Consider the following 12,018-nt stretch of genomic DNA (forward strand, 5'->3'; position numbering starts at 1 on the left):
GGAATATGTGCCTATACTGGAATGAGTCAGTATGTTGGCTGATATGTAACAAAATCCGCACGGGTTTGCAGTTGTCCGCAATAGTTGCAACTGGAGCTAGAATATAAAATAGCATACAGCCATATCTTGCTCACATGTTTCAATAGGAAAAATAGATGTTGTTATTTTGCAAAAATCATTGGAATCTCTATGATCCCATTTACTGCCAAGACTGGGCTAAAGTGAAACTTTGTGAAGCCACTAATTCGCAGAAAAACCAAACTGATTATTTAAAGCTTTTGGGGGGGGAATCATCACTTAAGTGTGTGACCTTTTAACCTGCAGTTTACTGTGTTATCAAATCACAATTTGAATACTACTGGCATTGAGGCTTGGCGAGAGAGACACACAAGCGTGGGGGAGAGAGTGAGTGACCGAGGGAGGAGAGAGAGTGCCTGGCAGAGAACGAGAGAGAAGGAGAGAGAGAGAGGTAACCTGCACCTGCACATGGAGGAAGTCTTACTCTGTTTCGCGCTCGCTCTCTCTCACTCTCTTTCCCGTTCACCCCTAATAGGATAATTGATAGACAGCCCAAATAGTCAATAACTGTGGACTCAGCGAGGTCGCTGGAAGCACTAAGCAGAAACTTTGATGCGCTGCTCTCTGCTCCGAGGAGCAAGTTGCAGGGGAACTTTGAGTGGCGGAGATGCTCTGAGCAGGACTGGGAGTTCATAACCAAAATCCTTCGCTGCTGACCGGAAACTCGCATTTTACAGGTATGCCACTCTTCTTAGAAAACTCTAAGAAAAAAATCTTAGAAAAATGTTTTCCTTAAATTAAACCTTGGTGAAAATATATTTCGCAGCTTCTTCAGGGAACAGCAATGGTGGATATACCGGATACATCCTTAGGTAAGTAAACATGTATTTTATCAATATATTGAGATTAGATTCGTTTATTTTAAGCAACTTCATTTGTTGTTGTTTTTTATCAGCTCAACAGAATTACTCAGTTGCTAGAATTTAACAATTTGAAATTTTAAAAAAGTGCTAACTTTAAAATAGTTGTTCAAATGTATATCGCTCTTATAAAACACACGCACACATTTCCTCTGATTATAAAAGAGGAAAAGTTTGGTTAATTTGCCAACCTTCGTCTAGTTCAGCCACTTGGTTACGCAAACAACAAAATTTGCCAATTTTCATTTCTTCAGTTTTATCCTTCTCGCTGAACCAAAATATTTACCAATTAAAGGATTTCCGTGCATTGCAGATGTGAATCGGAGGGCAGTGTGTGCAGGATGCCATCGGTTGATCAGAGACAGATTCCTGCTCAGAGTCACTGACGGCCTCTGGCATGAGGACTGCGTGCGGTGCGCAGCGTGCGGGGACGCGCTCACGAACTCCTGCTTTCTGCGGGACCGCAAACTTTACTGCAAACGGGACTATGCTGAGTGAGTTATTATTTATAACTGTTTGGTTCATAGGTGGCGTAAGTAGTAGTTCCTTTTTCACGGGAAATCACCAATTTCAACTTTAACCAAGACGTGACAAAATAAAATTTGCAACTTGGGCACATATAATGCAACACACGCAGGCATGTTAAGAAAAAACTACCTAATATTTCTCATACAGTTAAAAAAAAAGAAAAAAAAACATATTAAACGACTCTAACCATTAAAATGTTTGAATAAGCGTTTTAACACAACACTAAACTAATAAAGTTCTAAATAAGGTAGTAGTCGTTTTATGCAGCCTCCTGCAAAAATATAATCATGATATAGAAAAATATATATGACCTTTTCTGCCATTTAAAAAAAACAACTATGTTATTTGACTTCAGTTTTGATCATTTTATTCTGAGGGCCAAACCTGGTGGTGTATCATTAAGGTCATTTTTGCAACAGTACAGCTTTGTCCAGACTTGACCTTGACTAAGAAAGTGTGTGTGTGTGTGTGTGTGTGTGTGTGTGTGTGTGTGTGTGTGTGTGTGTGTGTGTGTGTGTGTGTGTGTGTGTATGTATGTGTGTGTGCGCGCGTGTGTGTGTCTGAGAGATAAAGAAAATAACTTTCTCATAAGGCCAACATAAATATTTCTAATCCTTCTTAGTGTTGTATTGGGTAGACATGGATGCATTTTGTGTGCAGTTGTGTTTAAATGTGTGTATATGCCGTAATATGACTTCCAGTAAACTTGGCACAGTGCACTGAGAGAACAAGGTGACTGTAGGAGGAAGGGGTGGCAAGGGAGCTGGAATGTAAGAAAACTATTGTATTGTGTTGCGTTCGTCCGTACATGCACATGCACACACACAATAATGTGGTCACACCTTCATGCACAACCAGGGGTAAGGCTCAACTGACACATTGTCAAAATGTGTTAAAATTTTGAGGCCCACTGACGTGGCAACTGCAAGCTGGGGACAACATATGGTCCCCCACCCATCCACACACACACAAAAAAAAAAAAATCACCTACTGCTCATGCCCTCCTACCTCATTCACCAGCTCATCCCCCCTCAGCTTCCAAATACACTCTGCACACCCTAAAAGGCAACAACTCACATTATTTTTGAACAATTTGGTAATGGCTGTTCTGCCAAGCACACAGGGAAGCAAGGAAATGTTTCAACACACTCATGTTGGAGACATATACCTTTAAAGGAGACGGAGTGTTTTAGAAAAATATGTAGATTTAATTTCTGTAAAACAAAACAAAAAAATTAATGTACTTAGTGTCTTCAGTGGAGATAATAACACTTGGCGAAAACACGTAGTAAAGACTTGTACTGAGAGGTAATTAGGAGTGCACAGCCATATGTCAGAAGGTCTGGTGCATCCCTACAAGAGGGACAGTGAGGATGGTGTGAACTTATTTTGGGGGACAGTGCGCTCCATGAGCCCTGGCGTTATGCGCCGTGGCATCTGGAAAGCTCTTCACACAGCAGCCCCTGTGTTGAGCAATGGGACAACGCCCAGCCGACCGTGAGTTATCTGACCTGATCAATTAGCAGGAGGCCTGGTGCCAAAGCTCCACCTCTGAGTCCACCCGTCATCCTTCCACCCCGGCTGTCCTGTCTGGAGTTACGACACCCAATAACACATGAGCACTACTTTTGACCACAATGAGGGTTTTAAAACTGTGCCAGTTTTTTTTTTTCTTCTCACCAACAAACTATGTCCTGCTCCCCCGTTCGGCTGATGCAAAACAAGTGTGATTATTCCATACTGTGACAACATTTGTCTTTTACCACATGCTGCATCGTCTGACTGAATCTTGCTTTGTTTTTACCTTTGTTTCACCATGAAGCCTGGCCCATTCATGTGGTTTATAAGACAATAATGCTAATATTTGCCAGTACCAGAGGACCGTACAGATTTCAGTTTTATATATATTTATGCATCTAAAATGTTTCTTTTTAATAACAAGTAGGAACATGAGGATATAATATATGTGCCACAAAGGAATAATAACATTAAAAAAGGGTTGAAAATTAAAAAATTAACTTAATTAAAGTAGTTTATCTCTTTTTGGATGATCTAATATGTGTGATATAACAAACAAGATGCATAAAAACATTTTTGTTTTAACAGAACTTTACTGATTTTCATTGTCTGTCCCAGTTACTGTGGCAGACAAGACTAACTTAAGCATATTTAAACTCATTCAGTATCTGAGAAAGTCATCACAACAAAAATAAATAAATTCAACATGTTTTCATATCATAATACTTTCTGATAGTCATTTTTTCCTCTTTAATGTAATTTTTGATTATATCAAAACACTTTGAATTAAATTTTTTATAAAGACCAGCTGAGCAGAGGGGTTTTTGCACCTCAAGCGTGGGGGGGGATCCATCTGTTTTTCTTCCTCTTATCCAACCCGAGGGTTGCATTGAAAAAACACGGTATTTAAGCGTTAATTATAAAGTCATCGGCAGTATGTGTTGTATTAGCTTGCAGTCATTTCCCCACATTTTAGAGAAGCCGCTGAAGCTTTTCTAACTGTAATCATTAATTTACAATAATCTGATTCATTTAGACGACTGAATGCAGCTGTTTTTAATAATGCTTGTTTTATTCCATAGTTTATACATTGGCTGTCTGACCTGTAGTGACTCCAGTTTTCTGAAGCCGAATGCAGAATCCTGTCTGACAGCGTGTCTTCAGCTTGGTTTAGGTTAACTAAACGGTTCAGCGGGCAGGTGGACCGGACAGCAGATTGGTCGTCAGATCTTCGGTGTGACTCGCTGTGCACTTGACCTGACGATCTGTATCTGATACATAGCTCCCGCTGGTGTGTGCGTTCAGCAATGGATCTAAGTTAACCTGATCCAGAAACAAGATCTGCCTCTCTGCTTGTCCACTAGACCAGCAGTCTGAATGCCTGACTGCCAAAGGTCAGCACTGAAGTCAGAGCAAGAACAATGAAAGAGGAGGACTTGAGGAAAACTGTGAGTTTGTCTGTGTACATTTCTGCTAAACACTCATCTTTTTATACAGTGCTTCTGCATTAGGAGTGCCTCACCCAGACCATGTCAGTGTGGAGGAGTGCAAAATTTTGCTGACTTACTCCTCTGTAATGATCTTGTCACTAATTGCCATGTCTAAATCCAGCGTGACTGAGTGTTCCCGCTCTCCTGGCCGAGCCTCTGGGCCAATCATGTCAGCGGAAACTCTGAAATATTAAACACCTTGAGCCACTCCATAAGTATTGGAGGTACTCTTACCTTTGCATTAACGACGCTTAAGAGTACTGGGGATAATTAGACGAACTGGATAAGGCGTATAATGGAAAAGCGCTTCTCGAAACACGAATGATCTCAAAACATTAATGCCCATAGTTTCTTCTCCGCTGGCATTAGCATCATACTGAGATGTCAAATCAAATGCTTTGCGGTATCTCAGAGACCCAGAAACATTCAGGGTATTTCCTCTGCCACACTTCCTTTGAAATATTTGATTGATGCATCTTGTGTTGCCACAGGAATGCACATTCCACAGACGGTATGTTGACCATATTAAAGCACATACCATTGAAGCTGTGGGGCAGACAACTCAGATGGGTCAAGCAGACCGACCCTCCTGAGCTTCTGGGAAGGGGCTCTTACCATCGCCATAGTGACCCCAGAGCAACAGTAAGAGGTCTTAGCAATGTCTGGCTTTAGGACGTACGAGCTCCGGAGCCTTTGACAGGGATATATGTGTGTGTGTGTGTGTGTGTGTGTATATATATATATAAAACAATTCTGTAACTGTAACTTCGGTCGTTGCTGTGCTTTTTGGAAGTCGAATTTCCCAGAGGAACCCACCCGAGGGATTAATAAAGTTCTATCTTATCTTATCTTATCTTATCTTATGTCAACATGGCTGTTAGTTTTATTTTCAACTTAAAAATTTATTTGCTTGGAAATATTGTTCTCATTCGGAATTTGAAATATATCCAAAAATTAATTAATTTGCTTAAGTTTGGGTGTATTTTTTTTCTAGGTAGTGTAAAAAATTTCAGTATCTTTGTACTATTAAGAAGAAAGTTAATAAAAACAACATTACACAATTTATTCAAATTAACTTATTAAAGTAAATAAAATAGATTCAATGTGATTAGGACATACAGAATAATAATTGTGGTTATTAATGTGTCCATGCACAGTGTTAGAATAACCTCCAATGCTCCTATTTTCTGATGGTTTCACAGTATCAAGAAAAAGACTTTCTCATGAGGCACATGGAGTATTTTTATTTGGAAACAAAAAAGGGGAAAAGCTGTCACTTTCTCATGCCTCTGTGCTGACTGCTCTGGTGACCTAGTCAAGTCTGGAGACAAACGCCAGCTCCAGAATGATGACGCATCATCCTGCGTGACAGACCCAAAATGCGGAGGTGCCAGCCAGCGGACAATGGTCCTGCTGCTTGAGGGCTGGCTCTGTCTTTGTCTACTTCTGGTTAAGCAGACTTACGGATAATTCCACGGATAATTCCTGGGACCAGTGGCTCAGTCTCTCCCACCAGGAGATCTGATTCCACCCCTCTGCCTGGAGCCATGGCCTGCCGAGAGCCTTTCTCCTGCCTCCCCAGGAGCGCAGCCTCGGACACGGCAGTCGGAGCCACGGCAACAGTCTCTGAGGCTAAGCTCACCAGTACTGGTTGCCAGGCGCTAAGATACACACCCGACACACTAAGGGTATGTGTCTGAGTGGTCCGGGCAGGAGGGGGGGAAAGGCGAGAGAAGTCAGGCTGGCGGTTGTTTTGAGTGACAGCTCGACTCAGCAACATTCTCAAAGTCTACCCAGCATTTTTTGGTTTTCTCATAGAGTCCCATCTTACTGATGTGTGAGGGGGTCCTCAAGTGTCTAAAGAAAACAAAATCCCTATTCTCTGTTATTTACTCAGCTCTCACACTTTCTCTCTCTGTGCGCTTGCTTTCCTCCACTGTTCAGTCTGTTTGCAGTGCGTTGTGCAGGGTGCACAGAAGCCATCTCTCCCGCAGAGCTGGTGATGCGTGCGGGGGCCGCTGTGTTCCACCTGCGCTGTTTCACCTGCAGCGTTTGTTCCTGCCGCCTGCAGACAGGAGATCGCTGCGTTCTCAGGGAGGGACAGCTACTATGTGCCAGAGAGGGCTACCACCAATGTCTGGCCAGTCCTAGCTCTTCTGAAACAGGTACAGAAATTGCATGCTTTCATGCTGCTCTTTGATTTGTAATAAATTCACAATCCATTTTGATGATTAAATCCCACTTTAAGAATTCAAACTCTGTCCAGCATTGGGTAAAATAAGCACATTTTAGTTTGAGTAACTAACTGTAACAGTGCAATAAAAACATTGCCAAAATAATGATTCAAGTGAAGTGGTAAAATACCAGTTCAAGTTGGGACATAAAAATCATCCTGGGAGACACAGAAAAGCCCAAAACTCAGCCCGACATCAGCCAGGTTGATGTAAAGTATCTGCATTTTAAACAAAAACTAAAATTCTTATAAAAAAATATTTAAACATTAGCAGGCATGAATTTTCCTGTTTTTATGTGAATATTTTCAATCATATCTATGCCTGTCTTCTAGGTAAAAGTAATGATGAAGATGAAGAAGTTGAGGAGGAATCTGGAAGGATTGCAGGCAGAAAAGTTAAATCAGATGATGTGGAGAGCAAACGCCCCAAAAGACCTCGCACTATTCTGACCACTCAGCAAAGACGCACCTTTAAAGCATCCTTTGAGGTCTCCTCCAAGCCTTGTCGAAAGGTAAACAAAAAAAATATCTTCTGTTACTTTGCATTCAAGTTAAAACTATGAATCTATTTCATATGAGGACCTAACATAGACATTTTAGAAATTTTCATACAGCACTGTCTCATCTTTACACTTATTTTATTCATTGTTTAAAACAAGGTGCAAGGGCTAAGCCTTTTACTAGCTTGTACAATCCAGAGACCCTTTTACCTCATATTGTGAAAGAAAGCCCTTGTACCATGTGTCACCTTGACAGAATGAACAAAAAAAGGAGAAAACTTCATTCAAAAATATGTGACATGGTTTCATGTATCTTCTGTACATTATTATCACTGTACTGCAGGTGGGTAGTTGGGCAGTTTTGTTATAAGTGACATTGCTAAATTCCTCATGAACTGACTTTAAAAGTACCAAAGTAAAGATTTTTGAAAACATAGCAGTTATTTTCACAAAACAAATAAGCATCATGAGTGTTTCTTTAAGCAGTTTCTGCCTCTTTGCTAAATTTGTGATGTGACGCAGATTTTTATTATCCTTCAAATGACCTCCTCATTCTTTTTTTTTTACCCTCGCATTCTGTCTTTGTGTTGCCCTCCTGAATCTTAATCCAAGGTAAGAGAGACCTTGGCAGCTGAGACTGGTCTGAGTGTCCGGGTGGTGCAGGTCTGGTTCCAGAACCAAAGAGCCAAAGTAATTCAAAGTACACACACGCGCACGCACACACACACACACACACTCATGCACTGCTAATAAAAGCCTTCTTTCTGCACTGTATTCGTAAGCCAGAGTGGAAATCAGCCTGGTTATCTGTTCATACAGGAAACTGATGACATCTCATGGAGAGATCACTGTAGATTAAACCCAATATTTCCTCACAATTTGGGCTCATGTGTGGCTGCCCTCTACTTCATTCTTGATACTTTACAACTGAGTGAACACAAGCATACTCCTGGGTGGTAGATGGACTGTGGAGTGGGAGGACAGTTTTTTACAGTAGACTTGAGGATTTGACTGCACTGAGGCATTAAAGAGCTTTAATGTCTCTCGATGCATGTTTTTAGATGAAGAAACTGGCCAGGAGACAACAGCAGCAGGAGCAGCAACAGACTCAGGAACAGTGTGAACACCCATCGCATCACACAGGTATTATTCATAATTGCTTTTGTTCTCGCTGTAAGAAAAGGTACCGTTTTCTCTATTTATTTATCAGTTTCTAATAGGTAATGGGAAATACCTTGACTAAAGATTTTATTCAGCCTTTAAGTTATAGAAAGTTCAATTTTTTTTTTTTACCTTTTTATTGTTTATTTTATTTTATTTTTACTTGTTTGATACGGGACAGACTGGGGAAAAGAAAGAGGGAAAGAAAAACAGCGGGGAAGAGGGACGGGGATAAAGGGCAAAAAACCCCAAAACAACAACAACAAAATAAGCAGACAAAAAATACATCTATCAATCACCTGGATCACCTGTTGAGAAAGAAAAAAGAGAAAACAAGCAGAAGAAAAAAGAGCAACATAATAAACAACATCGCGATGATCTATGTGAATATAACTGTAAATACTAAATATTAAACATTGTGCAGCACGTAAGATCGACAGCACACAGTATGCTTTGAGGTAGGAGTCAAAAAGGGTTTAGTTTGTGTGTGTGAGTCCCCGTGTGTACACCTGTTATCATGAGCGCGCTTGTATTTAAAAGGTTCCTTCAAATAATGATCTGCTAGAGGGTGTGGGGGGGCCACAGCCCCGTCCTCCAGGGCATGAAGCAGGTATGGAGGAGATCAAAACTCCAGACATCCAGAGACCCTCAGAACACAAGAGACCAAGGAAGACCAACAGAGGGGCAGCCGCGCCACTGTCCCAGAAAGAGCTGAGGAGAGCCCCAGATGAGGGGTCACTCAGCAGCCGCGGAGCAGAAGCCAGGGGGAGTTGCAGTGACGCGCCCGTGAGCTCCGCCGGCAGCCAGCTGCACCAGAGTGACCGAGCTCCAGGCCGAGAGGCCGAGGGCACCCCACCCCCGAAGTGGCCCGAGCGAGCCCCAGGCTCCAGGCCCCGACAAGCAGCCACCAAGGAGTGAGCCGGTGTGTACCTGGACGCCCATCCACAGACACAAAGAACCACCAACGCACCGATGTCTGATGTCAGGCCCTCCAAACCTTGGAGGGCCTGAGATGTCCCCAGAGAGGTGGCGTCTGATACCCAATCTGACATATAGACACAGACATACAGGCACACACAGACACAAACATCCATTCCCACCCTCATGCTCTCATATGCAATTACTCAACACTCACCCAACGTGGAGACAGACATAAAGAGAAACTGTACACACAATCACACTCCCCAAGCGTACTCTAAGCCCCAGGTCTAGGTACCCTTGCCCCTGGAGGGGGAAACTGCACCAAGACCCAGGTAGTGTTACCCTTTTCCCTGGGGTGGAGAGAAGCAGACTGCCCCGGCTCGGCAGCAGCAGGGAGGCCCCACATTCCAGACCCCAATCGGACGGCCAACTTCTCCTCCCAGCCCCCCCGCTCCAGCAGGCCGCAGAGAACGGGGGTGTGAGAAGACTCCAAAGTTTAGAGCTAAAATTTAGCTTTTAATTGTTTTGAAGGGCTTTCTGCAGTTAAAACAGGCTAAAATCATTAACAGAGAACTCTGTTACTTTAACTACATTAACTCATAAACACACAGCTCTGTGATCTCCTTTGGTTTCCTATGCTTCATAGCGCCCTCCAGTGGCAGTGTGACCTCTGAGATGAAGCACCTCGGGTCCTCTTATGTCCATATTGAACTGCAGCAGCAGCAGATGGGAATGACCACACTGGAACAGCAGGACTGGGACATGGACCCCTTCAGACAGGGCCTGACCCCGCCTCAGATGCCAGGGGATCACATGCATCCTTATGGTAAAAGATCTCAACGCAGTCAAATCCTCAGCTTATTTTAAGCCTTTTGTAAAACAAACATGAAATAAACATAATTTTAAAAGTAAAAAAATGTACTTTTGATATTGCTGGTATTAATTTAAACTTCCAATAGTAGTTGAGATACAAAATAATAATTTATATCTTTTTAAGGTTTCAAGAGCCTGTATGGCGATGTGGACAGAGACCCGCTGTGTCATATGGCTGACGGCGACTGCCTCTCTCTTGGCGACTCCTCGCCACTCACTCCTATTGACCGCCTCTACTCCATGCAGGACTCGTACTTCACCTCGTGAGGGTGGCTATCAGATTCAGACAGACTGAATTTATCTCAGAAATGTGGTAATTTGGTACGTGGACGTAAAATGTTAGAAGGGGACAGGGGTACACTCACAGTGATACCATGCAATACTATACCATGTTCACCTCTATACAAACCCAATTACACTCCTGCATCTTATGCTTTAAAATCTCTTCGGAGTCTCCTGTACGTGCATGACACTGAACTCTCATTATGTTTGAATGCCAGATTATGAGAGCGTAACTGCATCTACTCATGTAAATAGTTGACTGGGTGTGTATTTGTATTTATTCTCCAAATGTGTGTGTATGCTGTTCATCTCGATCGAATTAACAATAATCAGAAAATAATAAACATGAAACGGTGATTGTTCACTATGGTGTTACTACAAACCACGGGGTGATTTGTCCATATGAAAATGGGATATTCATGCTGAGGGTTAGAGGCAGGTCAGTCCATCCTCAGTGCTTATCAGTCCGATCTAGGTGACGGGTCAGTGAGACATCTTCTCCTGGCTGTTGAATGGATCGTCAGATTGTAAAATGCTGGGCTATGACAGCCGTATGGGTCAGTGGCAGGTAAGCATCACATCCACGCCGCCATCATCAACGCTCACATTGTGCTTTTCTTGGTCAAAGGCCTTTGCTGCATTTTTCTGCCTTTTCCTTCCTTCAGTCAAAGAGGATGGGAGGAGGGGGAGGTGGGGGACCACCCAGGCGCTGTGCCCAGCTGGAATGCACCAATCATGGGAAGGGAGGTTGCGAAAACCCACGGAGGGGGCTTCAGACAACGGAGTGGCTGAAAGCTGTGTCAGGGGAGAATGCCCAGGGTGACACGGAGATATGAAGCCCTACTGTATGGAGTGCCTCCTTGCCCCAGCCGTGAACCCTCTCCTGGACCCATCTCATATTTCCCACTATGAAATCAGACCTTGCAAAGCAGAGAGCTCAAGTCAATGGTCAGGAACAATCTAACTGTCTGTCACCGTAGTACACTACTGCCAACCAGAGCTAAAGAAGCAAGCAGCAGAGTATACCTACAGTACGTCTGTGTTTCGCAGTCCCTCAGTATCTGTTTCTGTATCTGCTCTGAGCGTCTGCTGGCATGTGCATGTGTTCATTCTCATGTGTTAGATGGAACAACACTCTTTGTTGTAGGGCCTAACATAACATAATGTATTCCTTGTATCTATAGGTGAATGAAAAGAGGGGGAAAAAGGCTTAAATATCGGGGAAGAAAGCCAAGGTGGTCACCTGGGGGAGCCTTTTACCTTCTTGTCTGTGTGCAGTTGGCATACGTAGCAGGTGAGAAGACCAAAAAAAAAGTTCACACTGTGATCATACGGTCACAGCGGGTAGCAATAACCTCATTATTATTCCGATGGTAGCCAAACAGTTTCCTGTCAACAGTGCGGTTATTTATTGCACGCTCCATGCCAACCACAGGCCACAAACCCTCTGTCTTTTAACTGCTATAATTGGCTTCATGCTGTTGCAGTGCCAAGACAGATGCACACGCTTTGCTGAACGTACTCCAAAGGATGCTTGCAGATTATAAATAAAGTCTGTTTGCACACATAGACCA

General features: G+C 42.9%; 1 protein-coding gene across 2 annotated transcripts; it reads left to right on the forward strand.

The window, feature by feature from the left end:
• The first annotated feature begins 409 nt into the window (after positions 1–409).
• Positions 410–10,799, forward strand: lmx1a (LIM homeobox transcription factor 1, alpha). Of its 2 annotated transcripts, XM_085264543.1 has the most exons (9): positions 410–755; positions 845–890; positions 1,252–1,432; positions 6,419–6,639; positions 7,041–7,219; positions 7,820–7,897; positions 8,269–8,350; positions 9,936–10,115; positions 10,287–10,799. In XM_085264543.1, exons 2-9 carry the CDS (start codon positions 863–865, stop codon positions 10,427–10,429), a joined length of 1,092 nt encoding a protein of 363 aa, XP_085120669.1. In that variant the 5' UTR covers positions 410–755; positions 845–862; the 3' UTR covers positions 10,430–10,799. The 2 variants fall into 2 exon arrangements, with proteins under 2 accessions (XP_085120669.1, XP_085120670.1); XM_085264544.1 differs by having other exon boundaries at positions 716–890.
• The last annotated feature ends 1,219 nt before the right edge of the window (positions 10,800–12,018 follow it).

This window comes from Mchenga conophoros, linkage group LG23 (genome assembly GCF_057382185.1).
Source record: "Mchenga conophoros isolate Kocher_MC1m ecotype Shallow Benthic linkage group LG23, M_conophoros_male_GT1.1, whole genome shotgun sequence".
Lineage (NCBI taxonomy): Eukaryota > Metazoa > Chordata > Actinopteri > Cichliformes > Cichlidae > Mchenga > Mchenga conophoros.